Source organism: Anolis carolinensis, chromosome 4, assembly GCF_035594765.1.
Source record: "Anolis carolinensis isolate JA03-04 chromosome 4, rAnoCar3.1.pri, whole genome shotgun sequence".
NCBI classification, from domain to species: domain Eukaryota; kingdom Metazoa; phylum Chordata; class Lepidosauria; order Squamata; family Dactyloidae; genus Anolis; species Anolis carolinensis.
Window position 1 is genome coordinate 81,404,032 of NC_085844.1, and position 22,193 is coordinate 81,426,224.

At 41.6% G+C, this 22,193-nt stretch overlaps 1 protein-coding gene across 1 annotated transcript in view; it reads left to right on the forward strand.

Moving 5' to 3' along the window:
• Window positions 1–22,193, forward strand: part of lamc1 (laminin subunit gamma 1) — a 156,861-nt gene that overhangs the window by 118,729 nt on the left and 15,939 nt on the right. The window contains exons 14-20 of the mRNA XM_062980722.1: window positions 1,001–1,246; window positions 2,612–2,765; window positions 4,733–4,875; window positions 7,357–7,535; window positions 10,355–10,511; window positions 11,691–11,896; window positions 19,882–19,961. Coding sequence (XP_062836792.1) covers window positions 1,001–1,246; window positions 2,612–2,765; window positions 4,733–4,875; window positions 7,357–7,535; window positions 10,355–10,511; window positions 11,691–11,896; window positions 19,882–19,961 — 1,165 coding nt within the window. The remainder of the gene's footprint in view (window positions 1–1,000; window positions 1,247–2,611; window positions 2,766–4,732; window positions 4,876–7,356; window positions 7,536–10,354; window positions 10,512–11,690; window positions 11,897–19,881; window positions 19,962–22,193) is intronic.

Here is a 22,193-nt window from a genome sequence, read left to right on the forward strand (position 1 = left end):
TCACTCTTAGGAGTACAAAACAAACGTCCCTAATTGGATTATAGGATAACTTTACCTTAGACTGTTGCATATATGGTTTTTTGTGGGTTAGAGCATATAAAACATATTCCAAATGGGGCATATTTGGTTTTATATATATAGGCAGCCACTTGGTTATGAACAAATTAGGTTCTGTAGGTTTGTTTTTTAGTTGAATTTGTATATAAGTTGAAACAGGTGACCTCCAGTGGCTCAGTGTGTTAAAGCACTGAGCTGCTGAACTTGCAGACCGAAAGGTCCCAGGTTCAAATCCAGGGAGTGGAGTGAGCGCCCGCTGTTAGCTCCAGCTTCTGCCAGCCTAGCAGTTCGAAAACATGCAAATGTGAGTAGATCAATAGGTACCGCTCTGATGGGAAGGTAACGGCGCTCCATGCAGTCATGCCGGCCACATGACCTTGGAGGTGTCTGCAGACAATGCCGGCTCTTTGGCTTAGAAATAGAGATGAGCCCCAACCCCCAGAGTCGGACATGACTGGACTTAACGTCAGGGGAAACATTTGCCCTTTACCTGAAACAGGTACATTTTTAAAGTGTAACTCCTGCCAAAAGCTTTTTTTGGATTTCAGATAACATAGGGAAGGTTAATACCCCTGTGGCGTTTGTTTTGTTGTCTGTGCCCCTGTTCAGAAGATTTCACCTCACTTTCTGTCCCTGTGATTTTGAAAATTTGGGGTTCTAGTGGAAACAAGGATTGGTGATAAGGCTTCAGTAGAGACACCTTCCTTCATGATAATTCATACAGAACTGAGTTTTCCTTTCTAGGGGTAGATTTTCTCTCTCTTCCTGTTGCCACATTCCCATTTGTAACTAGGAGATGTTTGTAACTTGAGGACTGCTGAGTTACAGTGAATATTTACATAGAAGGTATATTTATATAGAATCCGTCATGATATTTCCTTGTGTTTTAAAGGAAACACATTCTGCTTGCATTCTAATGTCCATAAATTCTTTGCCCCTGTAGGCAAAAGGTGTGAACTGTGTGACGATGGCTATTTTGGAGACCCACTTGGCACAAACGGTCCTGCCAGGTTTTGCCGCCTCTGCCAGTGCAGTGACAACATTGACCCTAATGCTGTTGGGAATTGCAACCGCTTGACAGGGGAATGTCTGAAATGCATCTACAATACAGCTGGCTTCTATTGTGACAGGTGCAAAGATGGATTCTACGGGAATCCCTTAGCTCAGAATCCAGAGGACAAATGCAAAGGTAAGTTTGCCTGGCTTCATATTCTCTTTTTTACAGTTCAGTGGTCTAGAATATCAAGGCCAAACTAGTCTTCTGACTAGAGTAGATCAATTGAATTGAGTCACCAATTAAGTGTTGATTAAATGGGTCTGTTCTAGTTGATGGGGTTAACCAACAAGACCTCAGTCCAAGTGCCATCCCCTTCATCCTGTAGGAGACAGACTTTTTTTCCAGAAGAAAGATCTGTTCAGAATATTAAGTTGGAGGCATCTCCTACTTCTTCCTCTCCTCTCTTCCCACTATAGCTGTTATGACAGGTCTCTTGAGTGCATTTTCCTGCATTGAAAAACAGAGTCTTCTGACTATGAAATGGCTACAGCCCTCGGGGTTACACACACTTTCAGTCCTTGGGAGAGTTGGCTTCACAGAAGTTTGTCATATGAATATCATATGCGTGATGGGAAATGTGAGCTTTTTCCATTTCCTATACTTCATTAACTTAGAAGTGTTTCTCAGACCTAGCTAGTCTACAGATATTGCATTGAGCAGGATTCGCCTTTTTATTAGTAGTGGTGAGTACCCTGCCTTAGTGCTGACAAAGGTGATACAATAATTGATATAATATTGCAGATGCCATCATTTCAATGTGGCACACTTAATCCTCTTCTCTCAGAATATTTTGAAAAATGCCTTCATTTGTATTTAATTTGCTTGATTGAAAATGGTCAGCTGTAAATTTTGCTGCAGCACAGAGCTTCTTAAACTTTTTCCATATGCTACCCTTTTCCACCAGAGAATTGTTTACATGACCCAGGTATACAAAATAAATTTTGAAAATCAAGCATTTAATTAAAACAAATTAGCATTTGCAAGACTTGCTAAACAGGGTGATTTTTCTTTTTGTGGAGAACAGCTGAAGCATTTTATAGAGAGTTCATTAAGACACTGCACATTGTTCCTAACAGATTTGTGTAAATGGGTAGTGTTTGGAAATGTTTTATTTTTGCCAAATATTTTGTGACCCCCAACATTCAGCAATGAGGAATTCATTTTGGGGTCGGGAACCACAGTTTAGGAAGCAGTGGTCTAGACAATATCTTACATGTTGTTGTTGTTTTTATTGAAGCATTCCAGTAGGTCTATATTAATGGCTTTTTGAATAATAAAATGTTAAAATAAAGCTTTTGTAGTTCCTCTAACCCCATGACCCCCCCATACCCAAATGAAGGTAAATATTAGTTGTTTCTGTTTCTGACATAACAGAGAAGCGTGAAGGTAGGAAGCACAAAGCATCTAAGCTCCCAGTAACTATGACCATCTCAGCAGTGTTCTCTGGAACTTTGCTCCTCAGAAATGGGTGCTTATACATTTCTATTTGCCTTGCAGCTTGCAACTGTAATCCTTATGGAACCATGAATGTGCAGACAAGCTGCAGTCAAGTGACCGGCCAATGTGAGTGCCTCCCCCATGTGACAGAGCGGGACTGCAGCTCCTGTGAGCCTGGCTTTTACAACTTGCAGAGCGGACGTGGTTGCGAGAGGTGAGCTGGTCACTCTGCTCTCAGCATAGTAGTCTGAGATGTGGAGTGTCAGGGACTTCGTTAAAGCTCACTATGAAAAGTTACAAACAGAATGTCAAGCAGAGCCATGTCCACAAAACGGATGCCTCCAGTTCTCTTTGCTGCCCTTACGCCTAGCATAAACACATGGCACCATCTTTGCTTTAGAATCTCTGTCCCAGCCCACCTTGTATTAAAAGGCTTGATTTAATCACTTTCTTTTTGTCCCCATCTGAAAATAAGCCTTAGTGTGACTGCACATATGTGTAATATTCTCCTGTTACATTTACCTCTATCTCTATTATTGAACTTTTAGATTTAAACTCCACAGGGCAGAAATCTTTGCTTTGGTTATGTTACTTTGTACAGTACTATAGTGTTCCCTCACTTATCGCGGGAGTTATGTTCCAGGACCACCCGCAATAAGTGAAAATCCACGAAGTAGGGGCACTGTTTTTATTTTAATATTTATGAATTTTTTAAAAATAGTTAGGTGGCCTTTCTCTCCCTTGCAAGCCCCAGGAAGCCAGTGAAGCCTTCTCCACCAGCGCCGTGGGCCCCTTGCTCCATGCCTGCCATGTTGCTCTGGCTGCCTCTGCTCCTGCAGCCTGGAAAGAACGCCTCTCCGGCCTGGTGAATGAGCGAGCAAGGGAGGGTGGGTGAGAGAGTGGAGGCGGGCAGTGGCGGCAAGAGCCTGGAAGAGGTGCCCAGACTCCTTCTGCCGCTGCTCCAGCCAGGCCATGCCAGGAAACGTGGAGGACTTGGAAGAGGGGGGCGGGAAATGTGGAGGCCTCGAAAGAGGGGGTGGGGTCCTCCACGAGTCCCGCCCCCCTCTTCCAAGTCCTCCACCTTTCCTGGCTTGGCTCAGCTGGAGTGGCAGCAGAAGGAGCCTGGCCGCCTCTTCCAGGCTCCTGCCGCCACTGCCGCCTGCCCCCACTCCCTCACTCTCTCACCCACCCTCCCTTGCTCTGTCATTCACTGGGCCGGAGCTGCATTCCTTCTTCCCTGGCTGCAGGAGCAGAGGCAGCCAGAGCAATATGGCAGGCACGAAGCAAGGGGGCAGCAGCAATTGGTAAATAAATATTTTTCCCATGAAACAGCAAGTCCGCAATAAGCGAACCGCAAAGTAGCAGGGGAACACTGTATATGCATTTACAGTACTATATAATCAAGATAGTAACATACTGGATAGATGTATATGTTGGCTACTGTTTTACATTTTTATCTCCCCTCCCTCTCCCGTTTAAGATAATGTAAATAATTTATATTATTTACTTAACTCTGAAAAGGAACCAGGCCCAAACTTATTATTGTCATTCCAAAAATGTTATTTTGCCACCAGGGTGCATTATTGCATATTATGTTCCCATAGTTATAATAAGACATTGTTTCATTAGATACATATGAAAATAGTAAATTTGACAGTAATGTTTTGAAATATTATCTTTAGACTGAAAGGAAGGCTAGGGAAGAAACTTAGATGTTAATAATACATTTATGAAAGAGATTTTGCAAGCTCTTGCCAATGATTTATATTTCTCTAAGATGTGCAGTGCGCTAAAACATTCAAACATGTATTTTATAGTCATTTTAGGTTAGATAGTGTAACTGTTAAGATTATTGCTAATTCTTCTGTTGTTTAGGAATAGGCATCATTGCTCCTCAAATAACTGAATAGAAGACTGAGTTAAGGAGTTAATCTAATTCATGAAATGTAGGTGTCTTTAGTCTTGTGTTTGCTTAAGTTCTTTTTGACTGAATGCACATGCATGTTACAGGCAAATTCCCCTTGCTTTTTATTCCGCACTCAAGTTTTTAAATATAGTATTATTACAAGTCTCTTATGGGAAAATCAATCTTATTCAAGCATCCCCAAATCAAACATATCCACTCTATAAAACCTTGATACCCTAACTGTGTGCATGGCATTGTCATTCTTACTCTGCCAGGTGTGACTGCCATCCGTTGGGTTCCACAAATGGCCACTGTGACATACAGACTGGGCAGTGCGAATGCCAGCCAGGCATCACTGGCCAGCGTTGTGAGAGGTGTGAAGCCAACCATTTTGGATTTGGTCGTGAAGGCTGCAAACGTAAGGGGGAATGGGGAACACAATGTTTTTGGCCCATCATCTTTTCCCTTTGTTTACTGAGCTTTTCTCCCTGTGTTAAGAATCTTCTTGTATGGAAAGTCTGCTCCTTTACTTGTCACTGTTAGTTTGTTTAAGGACTTGATCATCACGGGATACTTTTTCTTCTTTTCTCCCCTTGCCTGTTTCCTTCCTGTTGTGTGAGTTTCAAGTCCAGTGAGAATGTTTTTGCAGTTGTACAAATCTTATTTTCTCCCTCTAGGGCATTTGATTGCATATACTTCTAGACCATCTGCTTCTTCTTGTCATAAACACATGCTCTAAATTTTGTCCCAGAACTGACCTGTTTTCTGGCTGTTACACTCCTACGCATCTCTTCTGGAATGTGGCCTTTAGCTGCTAACCCAAGCTTGAGAACATACAAAGTGTGTAAAATTTGGACATACATTCCTATTTATCTAAATCCTCCCATCTGTTTCCCTAATATTTCAAGAATACGTTAAGCGTAACTCTTGAGTTGGAAGAGTATGGATGCACATGAAGCCCTGGCAAATTACAGCAGGCAGATCAAGGGCTGGGCTCAGGAATACCTAGCCTGTTCATCTTCTTCCCTCTCCAAGCTATGTTATCACTTCCTTTCCTACTGTTTGTATGTTAAGGCAAACATTTAAAGGAGAGAAATGATTAGACATTCTGTGAAATATATTTTGGAGCCTTGTTTAGTGATGCTATTCGTATAATCACTTGTGGTGACAGGAGGATAGAGGCAAGATTTTTTCCCCCAAGTTAGAAACTGAAGCAAGTAATCATACATTTCTATGTTGGCAGGCATAAATAGGAGTGCGAATACAACCAGAAGAATACCAATATATTTTAAGCAAAGCTTTTTTTGTATGTGTGTGTGTGATATTATGAATACTAGTGTGACCTCACACAAATAGATTCATCTCTTTAATGCTGTATTTCTTCAATTCTGAGACTCATTTTTTCCCCTAGATAAACTTCTTTAAAAATCGGATGCATCTCAGAATCACAGATGTATCATGTATTTTTGGTGGTACTGAAGTTAGAGTACGTTTTACTTTACAATTGAAGAAATACCGTATATGACATGACAAGCTTCCTTCAGATTTTAGGCATTAGATGGAATAGTAAATTAGAATTTGTATTACTGAATGCAGTTCCATACCAACAAGTGCTTACATATAGAAAACAAGATACCAGGTATAAGAATTTGAACAGCATCATCCACAGTCTCATTTATAGGCTTACATGGAAACATTAGTCTCAAGTAAAGTATACCAATTGAATCCATGGGAATTATACAGATGTTGAATTGGGTTTGATTGTTAGGAAGCACACACACAATTATGTATTTCTTACTGGCAGTGGCATATTGCAAATTTATGAATTTGTAAACCATCCATAGAGATACCCTCATACAGCTTAGATGGGTAAAATTTACTGAAGTCAATAGTAATACTTGTTAGTATGTTTTCATAGTTGTGTCTTCATAGTAAAGGGCACATCAAATATGGAATATTTTTCAAATACATTATCCCCAAAAATGTAGGATTGCATATGGAATAGTGGACATCCCCCCTCACTAGCATCCAAACAGCTTTGCACTTATGAAGACCCAGGATTAAAGGTTGTGTGTGTGTGTTTGGACCTGTAAGAGGGTTTAGATTTTTTTTTTGTCCTTATATGCTTTCATAAACAGGGAAATCAGTCATAGTACTATCAGTGATATGGAGACCAGTGATAGGGAGTTGTGTGTTTTGTCCTTTAATGTCAGCAGTCCTATACATAAGGTCTCTGTAATGATAGCATCAAGATCTTGTTGGCTTGTTCAGCAAAGGCCTCTTGCAAAATCAGGCACTAAGGAATGATGAGGGGCAGGCTGCTATGGATAGTGCAAGTGTCATTTTGGGAGACTGTAGTTTTTAAATGTAATTTTAAGTGTATTTTAATGTTTTTATGCTCTATGACACAAAAGATTTAATTGTTTTAATTTTTATATTCATATTTAATGCAATTGTGCTGATTTTAATTGTGTTGTGTCATTTTTGCTATTACCTGCCTTGATTCCCTATGTCTGGAAAAAAGATGCGATAACAAAAAAGAAAGATGTCAAGATTCTTTACAAAAAAGATTCTAATATACAGATGTACCCATTGGCTTAAATGAGTCTCACTTGTTCAATCTGGATTGTGTCCCCAGGTGGCATTCAAATTTACACAACCATACCATTTGCAGTAGCAATGAGATAACAAGAAATAATTATTTTATGTAAAATGCCATACAGGCTCTGTGACAAGCCGAGTAGTACATGCTTTAGAAAAATCTAATAGATGAGAGTGTCACTTTAGAGATGTTAGCTCGTAGATTTTCATTGTATCATAATGTTCTCTGAATAATTCAGGTCTACTTTTTCCTTATGTCTCTCTTCCCCATCATTACTTTTAAACTTTGTTTCCTCAGCTTGTGACTGTGACCCTGAAGGTTCTCGCTCTCTTCAGTGTAAAGATGATGGTCGTTGTGAATGCAAAGAAGGATTTGTGGGAAATCGTTGTGACCAATGTGAAGAGAACTATTTTTATAACCGATCCTGGCCTGGCTGTCAAGAGTGTCCTGCCTGTTATAGACTGGTGAAAGATAAGGTCAGACCTATGAGAGAATTTATGTGTTTTGGTTTTATATGCTTTTTTAGATAGGGGAATCTTCAGGGTACTATGTGTGTTGATGTAATGCTGAGTCACAAAACAGACCAAGTAGAAGGATTTTGTATACTTGAAAACAAGTCAGATGTTTAAATCTCTATTACCACATGTCCATAAAGATATATATTGACCCACCAGGCCTTTGCACAAATCATCAGAATCTTTTTATTCATCCCAGTATCTTAATTAGCATGTTTAATATACCATTTTTCAGCATATAATAGTTGCCACCATATAATAGTCGCACCCCACTTATGGAGTCCCAAAACTTTCCTTTCCTCACTTAGTCACAGCATTAGATCTGACTGTGTCTGGGGTTCTCTCTTATCCCTCCTGCCTCCTTGGTAAGACAGTTTTTAAAATAAATATAAATGGGGCGGCTGGGTCTGTGGATTTCCCTCTCTTACTTCCAAGGAGGCAGGAGGGAGAAGACCCAGCTGACTACATTTGTATTTCTATTTCAAAACTGCTTTATTTCCATGGAGAAATGGACCCACGAGCTCTGTACCATGTTTTTTGCATAATGATTTAACCCTCTCCCTCAAAAAAGGGATAAAAATGCAACTATTATGCAGTAATTTGTGATATGAAGGTATTTTATTTATCTATGACCAATTGATCTTTGTTTCAAAGCTTGTTCTTGTTTCTTCTATAGTTGTTTATCCAGTAGAGTTAAAATGCAACTCCTTTCAAAACATATTTTGCATAATGGGCATCTTTCTTGGCATTGATAAGTTGTTTCCAAAGTTTGAACTAGGCTTGCAGATCAGAATTTCAAGACTATGTAACTAATTTGTGTTAATGATAGCTTGCTTTGATGCACATGAAATGTGAACAGTTGCTAACATTTTAGAAAATGAAAGTGGGAACGCATTTTCCAGAAAGCGAATAAATGAGTGTAGGTAACGATGGATCCAATCACATGGCCTCAGATATGACCCCAGATTTACAGTCTGTGATTTGCTGTATATCAGTGTTAAGTCTGCTTTGGGCTTTTTTTGCATGTTGCCTAGCATACTTTTTGGAACTCATGCTATTAAATGTCAGCAGCATTTACAATATAGCATTTGTCAGCCATTTTTGCAAGCCATTTGACATAGGCCAGAATAATTGTTTCACACATGTGAGAGTGAAACTGAGAGAAGCCATTGGTTTCTGATTGTATATTTAAACTGGGGAATTTTATACCTTTCTAAAATCAATAGATTCTGCAAAGTTGCACAATCTAGGGATGGAGGGAAGGAATTGGGAATGTTATAGACTGGTTTGAAAACAAGGAATGGGGTAAATGAAAAAGTAAGAGTAATTTGTCCATAAGGTAAGGTACTGCAAAGCACTAGAAGCTCTACCACATTATATTATACTAACTGTACCCGGCCATGTGTTGCTGTGACCCAGTCTCGTTCAGTGGGAAATAAAGGATTGAGAATCATGTTATTTTCCTTCTGGGAGTGGCCATAGTCCCCTTCCAGGGATCGACCCCAGTGCCTCTTTCTATTATTGAAAATCTCGGTACCAGTATTTAAAAACTCTGAAATCAGGACAGTAAATAAAGAACACCACTCAGAAAACAGAGGAATTCCAGACATGAAACAGGGCCAGCTAACACCTCCCAACAAAGGATTCCCCTGGCAGGTAAAAGCCAGACTTTGAAGCTGTAAGGCTATTCAGTGCTATTCAAGTTGGCCAAGAAAGGATTCCCCTAGGTAGGAAGCAGCCAAGTATTCAGTGCTATTTAAGCGGGCCAACAAAGGATTCCCCTAGGTAGGAAACAGCCAGGCTTTTGAGTCTTCTTCTTTTTGGGAGACATCCATTAGAATGAGCATATCCTTCTCTTGTGGCTCCTCCTCCTCCTTCCCTTGCAGGTGAGGCACCTGTGCCCTCCCCTCCCCGGCTGCTTCCCTCCGCAATAAACCCAGGAAGGAAGGGCTCACCTCGGAATCTTCTTTTGACTCACAGGGAAGACCGGCTTGGCCAGCTCCACAGCGGGGCGGCAAGGGCAAGGGACTGGGCCCAGCGATCTCCTCCTCCCTCCCCCTCTCTGTCTGTCAGGCTGGCTCCTCTCTTCAGTCCTCTCCTCTTAGTAGGAAAGAAGGGGGTCAAGGAAGAGGCTGAACGAGGGCCTCTGGGCTCTGGTGGAAGAGGCCAGGCTGCCAGGAAGAAAGAGGAGGGAAGGGAACACGCCCGCCTCTTTTGAATGCCCTCAGTGGTTTTTCCCTCGTGTGGAGTGGGGCAGAGCCAGTATTTTTAGTATGTTTAGTGCATGCGCTGTATCGTCTTCTATTTATTTTGGGTTTTTAAGTCCTTGCCACTTATTTTGTTTTTGTGAGTGATGCTCATGCATTGGATTGATAGGTGCATTGTGGCCAAATTTGGTGTCATATCGTCCAGAGGTTTTTTAGTTATCTGCGTCCTAAAAATGAACATTACAGTATATAGATTATATCTATATTTTACTGGTTTCCACACCCATTATAATTCCTACATATTTAGTTGAAATTGTCAAAATGCTTCTGGACATTTTATTGCAAAGTATTTAAAACATAGAAGTAGTATGTCTTTGAGATTTCTGACTTGATAAGAAACCTATCTTGAAGGCACAAATACTATAATCCTGTTGAATTCTTCTATTTATATACAATCCCTTTTTGTAGAGAGAGATTTATACATGAGGACTGAGTGACTCCTACTGGAGTTTCTAAATGCTTACCATTCATTCATTCACTTTTTAGCCTTACCTTTTGTCTCATTTTGTTTAGGTGGCAGAACAAAGGGAGAGATTACAGGAACTGGAAAACCTTATAGCCAACATAGGAACAGGTGATGAAACTATAACAGACCAGGCCTTTGAAGACAGACTGAAAGATGCAGAGAGGGATGTCATGGACTTGCTCCGAGATGCTCAAAGCATCAAAGGTAGGTTACTGCAATGGAAGTGATGTCTTCCTGCTGTTCCTGTTGCCTTCTTCTCCTCTCTATGAGCTCTTAATACACTTCAACAGATGTGAAGTTTTTAACATTTGAAAAACTGTGCCTCAATTTTGGAGAGTAATATTTGTGGTAATGGTAGTACTATTAATAGTAATAAGATATGCTTTTATGATGGAAACTACTCCCACCTGGTGTCTAATTGAGCCCTCTGTCATAGGAATCAATAGGTAAAGCATATCTGATTGATGGCTATCTATCCTGGATTGGTTGTTGTGATGTGCTATCAAGTCGACATTGGTGTATGGCGAGACTATGAATGAGAGATCTCCAAGATACTCTGTTATTTGCTTGATTTCACCACCTTTCTTGAACTTCACTAATCATTAGTTTACATCCTTTTATTATTCCTGTGTTTAGGAGATGTGTTGAATTCATTAGATTTACAATGGTGTTTACTCATTCAGCCATTGATTGAATAGGTTTACCATGATGTGATCACCAACAAAATTCTAGACAGTTTCACCTGTTCCAGTAAATCATGTCATCTCATATATGTCCAAAGTATGATAGCCTCAGTGTAATCATTTTGATTTTTAGGGAGAATTCAGACTTGGTCTGCTGTAGGATTCTCTTTTTTTTTTTGGGGGGGGGGTGATCTTTTTTGGCAGTCCCTGGTAACCATGCTACTTTCCTCCAGCACCACATTTCAAATGAGATGATTTTCTTCCTGTCAGCTTTTTTCACTGTCCAGTTTTTACAGACATGCGATAACTTGCATATTTTTTCTAGATTCTTCAAAGCTGCCCTTCCAAGTCTTAGTCGTCTTCTGACTTCTTGACTACAGTCTCAATTTTCGTAATGCAGAAAATTTATTACAATATTGATGTATTCATTATTTAAAGTTATGTAAAATGTCCACAGTCGTCGTATTTGTTTTCATAATAGTCTCTTGTATCTCTTCAATTGCTCCTTGTTCCTTAACTTTATTCAGTAGTTGTTCCAAGTTTTTTCCAATTTTCAGATCTTAAATTATTGATGTTTTCACACCTCTATCCTCCACTTTCTGTATAATTCTTCTCCATATGAATGAAACAGGTCGGTGATAGAATGCACCTTGACAATCAGAAAACATTTGGTTTCTCCTGGTTATTTTCCCTTTTATAGATGTAGATCAAGGTTTGATGGATCGCCTGCATGAGATCAACAGAACCCTGTCCAGTCAGCTTGGTAGGTTGAGGAATATTCAAAACACAGTGGATGAAACAGAAAACCTTGCAGGGCAGGCCCAAACCCGGGTTGACAACACACAAGAACTCATTGAAACAGCTTCCAATATGCTACAGAGAGCAAGGATGGCTGTTGCCAATGTGGTGAGTGCTTTTTGAATGTTCTGTTTGAAATTTCACAGCTCAGAATTGCAGTTGTGTTCTCTTTTTATTGAAAATTAGCTTTCATTTTTAAAATGAGTTTCAAAGTATTATGCAATATCTAATGCAACTGCTGAAGTTAAGCTAACCAAGGTATAGTATGTATAAAGCATTATATTGTTAAAGCTAAAGATAGTTTACAAACTTTGACATTGTTAGGGCTAAAGTGCTTGTTTAATTTGAAGGTGCATATATCTGACTGAAACCAGTGGCATTTATTTCCTTCCCTAGTTCTTCTGTTCCCCTGCCTTCTCTTCTCCAAATTTCTATTTACTATTTGAAAAGTTGAGTATAAAGTTGCAAATAGTTGTTTCTGACAAAAAATTAGCTTTCCTATAATGTGCTTTTTGAGTGGAATTCATGCAAAATGCCAGGATCCATTTTTTGTCTGCATGAATTGTCTGCTGCCAAGACCTGTTGCTACATATGCTTCACATTGTTTCATCTTAGAAGTTGATGCTTAGGTTGTTACTTCTCATTTCATACTTCTGGGGCTGGATTTAACCTAGAGGCCTTGAGCTGCTCATTGCCACTATGGGTACCTGGTGGAGCTGAAATAATAATAATAATAATAATAATAATTATTATTATTATTATTATTATTATTATTATTATTATTATTATTATTAACTGCATTTCTATACCACTTCTCTCACCCCTGGGGGGACTCAAAGCGGTTTACAACATAATAAATGGCAAAATTCAATGCCTTACATATATTTTAAAAATCACATATTTAAATGAAAAACATACAACTGTAGATTAAAACAATTAAAACTATAAAAAAATCAAACACAGACATATGTATGAAACATATTACAGCAATTAACATATATCCCTTCTCTTCCCCCCCCCCCCCCAAATCTCCCTCTCCGTAGAGTTTCAGCCTTTCCTGCCCTGCTCCCCCATGTTTAAACATGCCAAGTGTCAAATACTATAAGCTACTGGCCATTTGAAAAGCTGACACACATCAGCTGTCCAATGTGTAGCAACTGTGTTTCTAAGCTCCACCTCTTCTCCCTCATGTGTCCTCACATCTTGTCTTTCCTTGTTCTTACCAGTTTTTGCTTGTGTGGGAGGAACATTATATTGCATACTTCATATCTGCACATTTCAGGGACATGTAGTAAGATGGTGTGCCGTCGCGCCTGAGGCTGTAAACTCTTAGTGAAAGAGGCATGGACGTGACATCTTTCCCCAGGGGATTGCTTCTTGCCCTCCTTTAGGGAAACTGGAACTCCCAAGGACCAAAACACTGTAGTTAACTCAAAAACTGGGTTTATTCTTCACAAAGGGGGTAAAAGAAAACATACATTACAGTCTTTGATTGTTTAAGTCCATGAAGCTTGTCCAGATCCCTCTTTCTCTGGCTGTGAATGCCGGAGCAAACTCAGCCTCAGTCCAATGACCTATATCTGAAGACCAGAGTCTTCCTCTGTTGCCAAAGGACTGATGTGAAGGCGCTTGAGACTCCTCAACGTTGTTCAGGTTGGCCCTGAACATGAAGCGTGAGTCCCAAGGGTAAGAACCTCAGAATTGGTGCTGAGAGGTAACTTTTGAAGGGCTTTCAGAGCCAAGCCTCTCTTTCACGTCCATCCGATAAGAGTGGAATGAAAAGGAGGAAACACAGTCCTACTCCAGGAAGAGGTGGAGCCAAACAGTTTTGCTGAGTGAGCAATATAACAGGTACAAACAACATTGATTGACAGATATAAATAACCAATCCAACTACATTTACAGGGTAAGGGCAAAATCAGGCATGATACAACAATTCAAATCTTGAAACTTATAGTTTGACATATAGATGGCGCCACTCGCGCCGTCACACTCCCGGCCTAGATTTCCGGACTTTCGGAAATCTAAACAAAATGGAGTTAAATACCTTTAACTCTAATAACTCTAAGACTGTATGTCTTGTGAAAATAACATAACCATGTCGCTAATAGGCCTGTCAAACAAAGAAACCTTTTCGTTAGAGACGACCTTAACCTGGGCCTTGTGCACTCTATTGTCAGAGCTAGGATATAATTTTGACACAATACCCTTAGCCCATTGGGATCTAGGAGCATCTTGGTTTAAGTAACACCAAATCCCCAACCTTTACGTTGGCACCTAACAATCCAAAACCCATAGTTTCTTAGGGCAGACTCAGTAAATGACCTTCCTTGGTGTTTGACCTTTGCGTGGAAATGCTGTGTCAACAGCAGAGCTATGTGGCTATGGTGTGGCAAAATAACAGGATTTTTAACACAGGATCTAATCTTTGCTCTTTTTAGTCTACCTCCAACCCTAAGGAGACCCTCATTGTCCAGGAAGGGGTTCAAGTCCTTTAAACAACTATTTTTGGGCAAGGATGCTTTTCTTTCTAGACAAGCTATTTCTTCTAAAAAACACTGTCTTTGAGTGGATCTCAGGATGACTGTTGAGGCTTTTGAAAGATCTTGGGGCTGAATTGCACCAGTTTTTTGTAGTGATGTAATGTATGAGCCTGGTAATGGCTCCCTGAAGTCTAGTCCGTTTTGAAAATCTTTCAAACTTGGCTGGATTTAAACCTTGCCTTGATAAGTCTTGGCCATCGATGGTAGATTTGCAGGACTGAATTTCTGGCAACTCAGTGTCTTTGAGCACGGAAATGCTTTCTGGAAAGGAAGGATTTTGAAGACATTTGGGTCCAGTGATCCAGGATGACTTGGACAACTTTGCGGCTGATGTTCCTCTGGATGTCACATCTGCCGGATTTTCTGAAGTGGATATGTAATGCCACTGCTCTTCTCCCTCCACACACACGCTGGCTGGTTCAGCGTAGTTGCTTCTGAAGAGGTCTTCCACAAACTGGGTGATCTGGGTCTTTACCTTCGGATCCTTTAGCATCCTTCTTCTTAAGGACAGGAGACGATGAAGGGCAACATCTCTGTTGTTGGGTAGAGATGGTCTTTCCGGCTTGAAAGGTAAAGGTGCTATCCAATTACCTTCAGGGTCTTGAGTGACTTGGTTGTTCATCATCTCAAGAAACTTCTGATCATTTTTAGAGAAGGCTGTTTGCTCATCTCTCTCTGTGACTTCGATGATGGGAGAGTAATCTGGCATTACTCCCTGGCAGCAAACTGAGATGTGGCTGGCACATCCTTGCATTAGTGAAGGCCTTTTAGTGACAGGCTGGAACATCTTGTTCAGGCAGACTGGGCCTAACACCGTCCATCCTAAAGGCAACTGCTGGGCCATGGGTGATCCTTTAGGACCTTCAATCTGGTTGCTAACACGGAACAGTGTGGGACAATCTGCACCGATAAGCATGACGATGTCTGTTTCCAAGTCCAAAGCTGGTATTAGATCTTGAATACCTTTGAGATGAGGATGGGCTTGTACCACCTCCTTCGTGGCTATCTGTTCTTTGTTCCTGGGAATCAGGCTGCATTCTATAAGGTCAGGAAGATCGTACCTGACCTTTTGTCCGACAGGCGAGATTTTGAACTTTGTTGCAACTCTGCCATTCATCTTATTCTTTCCGGAACAAGTGGATATGGTGTAATCTATTGTCTCAGTATGAAGGTTGAACATGTCGAAGAACTCTGGGGTTGCAAGAGATGCGTCACTTTGGGCATCCAAGGCGACGTAGACCCTTTTCTTATTCCACGGCTGCTTGTCTGGATACACCTCTGCCAGGCAGATTGGGTGGCAAATCCTTGGCTTGTGGCTATTTTGACAAAGCTTGGTGCAGGCAACCGCAGGAGCCTTGAGGGCTACCTGAGGTTCTGTAGGCTTTTGGTCTTCTTTGGTTTCTTCTTTGGCAGGAGAATTTGACTTTGCTTTGAATTGAGGGGAATCGAAGTTGTGCATTGCAGAGCAATGCTTGATGCTGTTGCAGTGTTGGCATTTAACCTTTTCTTTGCAGTCTTTGGAGAAGTGAATAGTGGCGCTGCAGCATCTAAAGCACACCTTGGCCTTTTGAACTATTTGGAGTCGTTCTTTGTAAGGCTTCTTTGCGAACACTCTGCATTCAGCTAGGCTGTGTGGCCTTTGATGAATGGGACAGGATATGGTGTTGTTGCTGACTGGTTGAGCAGAAGTTGCAGGAGTTGCGTCTGTCATCTTGACACTCAGGTTCCTTCTAAGATCTTTGCCCTGGGCTTTGTCTTCTTTGGAGGTCTTTTCAGGCTTTAGGTCTTGGTACAAAGCGAGAAGACCTGTTTGAGGGTCATTCCTCTCACGGGCTGCTCTAGTGACGAAATCCACCAAAAAGGTGAAGGGCGGGTATACATTTGCATTCTCCTCTTTGTACTTGAACACCTGTTTCCCCCAAGCTTCTCGAAGAGGAAAAGGAAGTTTGCAGAGGATGGCACTCTGAGACGTGTGCTGGTCCAAACATGCTAAACCTGGCAGCTCTGGATTTCCTTTGGCTGAAGCTAGCTCTAGTAAAAGATCACTAAAGTCCCAAAGCTGTTTGCAATCTTTCATCTTCAGTGATGGGAACCTGTTGAGTCGATCCATGAGGGATGCTTCTATCTCAGTGCTCGCACCGAAGCGCTGGTCCAAGCGAGACCACGCTGTGGACAAAGCTCTTTGGGGGTCTGCTACATGAGCAGCATAAAGTCTTTTTACTTGCTCGGCTGAGCTGGGTCCAAGCCACGCCATAAGAAGGGACAGTTCTTCATCTGCTTCTAGCTTGAAATCTCGAATGGCCCTCATGAAGGTGATTTTCCACAGAAGGTAGTCATCCGGTCGGTCAGTGAATTTCTGGACGCCTTTGTCTCTGATGTCTCTTCTTGGATTTCTCAAGAGGGAACCCAATTGAGACTCCAGTGTGTAAGGGTACATCTGAGGAGTGTGATGTGGCGTGACAAACTCAATGTTCTTCGGTTGAACACATCTTTTCGCGATGGTAGGCGATGCTGGGTTCAGCAGATTGCTGGCAGGCAGCACCTCTGAAGCCTTCATCTTCAGCGATGGGAGAATTGACTTGGTATGCAGGGATGAATGTGGTGGTTCACTCCCGGCCATGCCTTGCCAATGTGAATGGACATCTGGATGTTGTTGAAAGACGTCATCCTTTTGTTCCCAAGTAGACAAGTGGTATCTCTGAGGCCTAAGTACAGGAATGGACTCTGACAGAGATGGCACTCTCCCGGCCGTGCTTTGCTGTACTTCTGAGGAATGGGCTGGCCTTGAAGTCGCGAACACTGGAACAGGTGAGCGATCTTCAAGGTGGCGAAAGGAGATATGACTCTGCACTACAGGTGATTCCAGTTGCAGATGTGCTGAAACCTTTGCTGTAGGCTCTTGTGTTGGCAGGAAACTAAGGTTTTCTTGGGTTAGTTCCTGTGATAGGGCTTTGGCTAGAACGTTAGCTCTGACTATCTTTTGTGCTGTGTCTCTTTTTACTTGAAGCAGATCTAGATCCCGTTGCAGCTCATCTTGCTTGGCTTCAGCCATTGCAAGCTCTATTTCTCTCTGGGCCCTGGCCTGTGCTAGGTCAGCTTCTTGTTGGGCCCTAGCCTGCGCTAGGTCAGCTTCTTGTTGGGCCCTAGCCTGAGCTAGAAGCAGTTTCTGCTTGGCTTTAGCCTGTTGAAGGAGGAGTTCCTCTTCATTGAAGGCAAGGTCTTGCCTAGCCATTTCTGCAGACGCCTCTGCTTCTAAAACCTCTTTTCTAATTTTCAAACGGACAGCCTCTCTGTTGTAGTGGGCTGCTTTGGAAGACGTACTGATGAATGAGTGTGTGGATTGGGAGGAACTGCTATGCCTAGATGAATGCTTGGATTTATGGCTAGCATCATTAGATGGAATCTTGAGCAGACTAGATCTAAGGCTTACACATGGGGAGCCTTGAACCCTTTCTTCTGCACCTTTGAATAAGGAACTGGGCTCTGGTTCAGATAGAACCGCGCTGTAGCGCCTCCTCTCTTCTTGTAGGCTAAAAGAAATTTCCTTAGCCCTATCTAAAGACTCTGGAGTGTTAATTTTGTTCAGTACATAGATTATTTCTTCTGCAATAGCACTCCCATTATTGAAGGCCTTTACAAATTCTTGCCTAAGAATTTCCTTTTCCTTTGGGCAAAAGGATGCCTTTATTGCATCAGCTATGGTTGGCAGGTTTTGCCAAGCTCTGTTAAACCTCTGCCTAAGCTGGCCTTCCTGCTGCAAAAGGCAGAGCATTGTTTTCTCTGTGGGGTGCCTTTCTCTGACTGGGCGGGGAGATTTGACCCTTGTTTGCAAAATCTCATTGCTATGACTTGACATTCTGTGAAATTCAAAAGGAAACTTATCCCAAGTTTCAAACAGTACAAAATGCAATACTATATAACTATACAATTAAAGGCACACAAAAGGGCAATGCAATATTTTAAACAAGACAATTAAAACAGCTGCTTAACTGAGAAGTTAAGCTTGGGCTTTCATAAACTTGCAGCAGGCTCTGAAGAAATGGCAGGAACTGCAGAAGGTTGGAAATTTATTGCTTTGCAAACTGGGTTCTGGAAGAGGCTTGGTTGGTCTGCAAAGGCTGACTTCTGGAGAAATGTATCTACTTTGCAGAAACCTGGATTTTGCTGCAGTTGCAAGAGCTGAATGTAGCGATTTGCTGGCTTGCTTGATAAACAGAAAAGGCGGGAAACTTAGCAAATGTGTCAGTTTTGCAAAGGCTAGGCTTCTAGCAAATGTATCCACTTTGCAGAAGGCTTCAACTTGCTGCAGCTGCAAGAGCTGGATGTATCAATTTGCTGGTGGCTTGAGATGCAAAAGAGCGGGAAAGCTTGTAAATGTCTCAATTTTGCAAAGGCTAGGCTTCTAGCAAATGTATCCACTTTGCAGAAGGCTTGAACTTGCTGCAGCTACAAGAGCTGAATGTAGCAATTTGCTGGTGGCTTGAGATGCAAAAAGAGCGGGAAAGCTTGCAAATGTCTCAATTTTGTGAAGGCTGGGCTTCCCTCTGGAGGCAAAGGCAGGCTTCTTTTGACTTCTTTATCTTTAGGAGACTATGGGCTTGGCAAATTCAAGGCCCTTCCTGGCTCCTTCTTTTCCCTTCTTAGCACTTCTGGAAGGCTTCTTTCAGCAGTTCTGGAAAAGAAGGCTTCTCTCTCAGCACTGTGCCGTCGCGCCTGGGGCTGTAAACTCTTAGTGAAAGAGGCATGGGCGTGACATCTTTCCCCAGGGGATTGCTTCTTGCCCTCCTTTAGGGAAACTGGAACTCCCAAGGACCAAAACACTGTAGTTAACTCAAAAACTGTGTTTATTCTTCACAAAGGGGGTAAAAGAAAACATACATTACAGTCTTTGATTGTTTAAGTCCATGAAGCTTGTCCAGATCCCTCTTTCTCTGGCTGTGAATGCCGGAGCAAACTCAGCCTCAGTCCAATTACCTATATCTGAAGATCAGAGTCTTCCTCTGTTGCCAAAGGACTGATGTGAAGGCGCTTGAGACTCCTCAACGTTGTTCAGGTTGGCCCTGAACATGAAGCGTGAGTCCCAAGGGTAAGAACCTCAGAATTGGTGCTGAGAGGTAACTTTTGAAGGGCTTTCAGAGCCAAGCCTCTCTTTCACGTCCATCCGATAGAGTGGAATGAAAAGGAGGAAACACAGTCCTACTCCAGGAAGAGGTGGAGCCAAACAGTTTTGCTGAGTGAGCAATATAACAGGTACAAACAACATTGATTGACAGATATAAATAACCAATCCAACTACATTTACAGGGTAAGGGCAAAATCAGGCATGATACAACAATTCAAATCTTGAAACTTATAGTTTGACATATAGATGGCGCCACTCGCGCCGTCACAGATGGTGTAGTTTACTTGCAAACTTACTCTTGTTCCTCATGTCTTTTGGTTACAGCTGATATATTTCAATAGGTAAATAGACAGTGAATGCTTGCTGCTCGTATATATAAATACATTGTAAGATATGGCTCCTGAAAGTGTGTTTGGTTCTTTCTTTAGTCTATTACTCCACCACAATCAACTGGAGACCCCAACAATATGACAGTCCTGGCGGAAGAAGCCCGCCAGCTAGCTACACGGTGAGACTCATAAAGCCTGCAACAATGACTTGACTTGTAACAGTGTCCATGTGCATTCAAGGCATTATCAAGAAACCAAAGACAGTGGTTCTTCTATCTCAGTTGTACACTTTCCAGCAGATTTTGAGCCACACGCTGTAGTTTTGCCAACTCCTTACCATCTCCACTACTAACTGTTTAAGATTGTTTTAATCACCATCACCTATTTGTCACCTCTCCTTGTGCCTTTTTCCACTCCCTACTATTTCTCCTTTCCCTCGCTGTTGCCGTAATTATTGGGGGGGGGGGGGGTGTCAATCAATGGAACAGCTACAAAGCAAATACCTATTACTGAATTGTATTCCTTGCAAATTATTTGAAGATGGGTATGGCCCACTGCAGTACAGAATGCACAGTGCATACCTAAATGTTTGTTATGAAGGTTGGGGCAGATGCTTGTATAATTGGAAGCTTTCCCCATTAAAATGCATGGTGAATACCAAACAAGAAAGAACCCTGTTTCCATATAAATTTATTTTAAAAAGAAGAACTTAAGACTGTGACTTAGAAATACCTCTAAGCTGCATAAGTCAACCATTAAACATGTGTTTTGTGCTCTAAATATATTCAAATATAAACTCCAAATTTCAAAGGAAAAAAATTGCTCTGAGGGCATCAAGAACACAGCCCCAATCTGCAGTATGACTTTATTCTAACCCCAGTGATCCAGACAAACATGGATGACTCAGCTATTCAAAGAGTGTATATTATTAGCCTATCCTTTATTTTCTCCTGATCTGATAACACAATATTTATTTCTTATTATTTAGAGCATTTATACCTTACCCTTCAGTTAAAAAATTCCCTGAGTGGGTTACAAATTATTAATTTGACTATTCCCTGCCCTTGAGCTTCAAGCTAGCTCAAAGTTTCAATGTTTTGTGCTTAAACACATAGGCAAACACACAATTATAGACATATATCTTTATTTTGGATTCGTTGCTTCCTTTTTGTGCAGTTTTTGTTGGTTAATGGGACAAAGTGCAGCCCAAGTGGCTCCCATAGCAGTGTTTGTGCCCACTTGCATTCAAAAATTTATTTTGTCAATCTTTTTCTTTAAAAAAGGTTTTTTTTAACCCCAAAAGGCCTTTTAGGGGGTTTGGGGAGTATTTTGGTCCCATGGATGCATTTATTGTATATTTAATTGGAGATAAACTGACAGTGACTTTCAGCAATTCTTATCTTTTAAAAAGGACCAAGCATCCTAAAAATGTCAAAATCCCCAGAGGATATTGGCAGCATTTTGAGATTTTTGGGTTTTTTTTTGGGGGGGGGGTGGCCCTGCAGGATTTGAAGTAGGTCTATTGCGACCCCTTAGCCTTCCCCTCACCGTTGCCCACCCTGACACAAATGATTGTTTTTGTGCATTGGCACATAGTAAAATGTAACTATTAGTCATGTGCTTTTGGGGCAAACTTTGATCCGTTTCATGTCCCGCTTCATGTGAGGGCCCCAATCTGTTTCGATTGCACCTCCCGAAATCGTGAGGGCAGATATTTGTTCTTCTGCCTTTGGTGCTGAAATATCCATTTTCTTTCGGCCCATTCTTGGGAGGGGGGCCTTCACCCATAGGCCCAAAGCGCCTGGCTCCTTACTCGGCGCTCAACTGCAGGCCCTGCAAGGCCTGAGTGTGTAAGCCCAAAGCCTTCACCCATAGGCCCAAAGCGCCGGGTTGCCTGCAGCCCAGAAGTTTGGGCCTACGTTGGTCCAAAAAGCAGGCTTGGAGCCAGTACCCGCTCCCACCTGCCTTTCGTATCGAGTTGATTTTTGTTTCAGGAGGGGCCTTCCCATTTCGTGGCTTCCAAATGGATGGTACAAAACGAAAACACAAACAGATGAGACAAATTTAGGGCCCATGTCTAGTAACTATGCCAATTCATTGGATTCGCCTTGTGGCCAACTTGCCAAAAAGACTAGTTTAATTTTAAGACTATGTAATCAGTGACAATTCAAGAATGCATATTTGAAACTAAGGTATTTTGGCATGTTGTTAACTTTATTTAGAACTAGCTGTGCCCGGCCACGCGTTGCTGTGGCTTTGTCTGGTGGTGTTGGTGAGAAATTGTTGAGGTCGTGGTGGTATTGAATGTCTGTTGTATGGTTGTCTTTATGTTTAGTATGCACACTGAAGTGGATTATATGGCAGTGTGGAGTCAAGATAATCCAGTTCAAAGCAGATAATATAAGATTCTT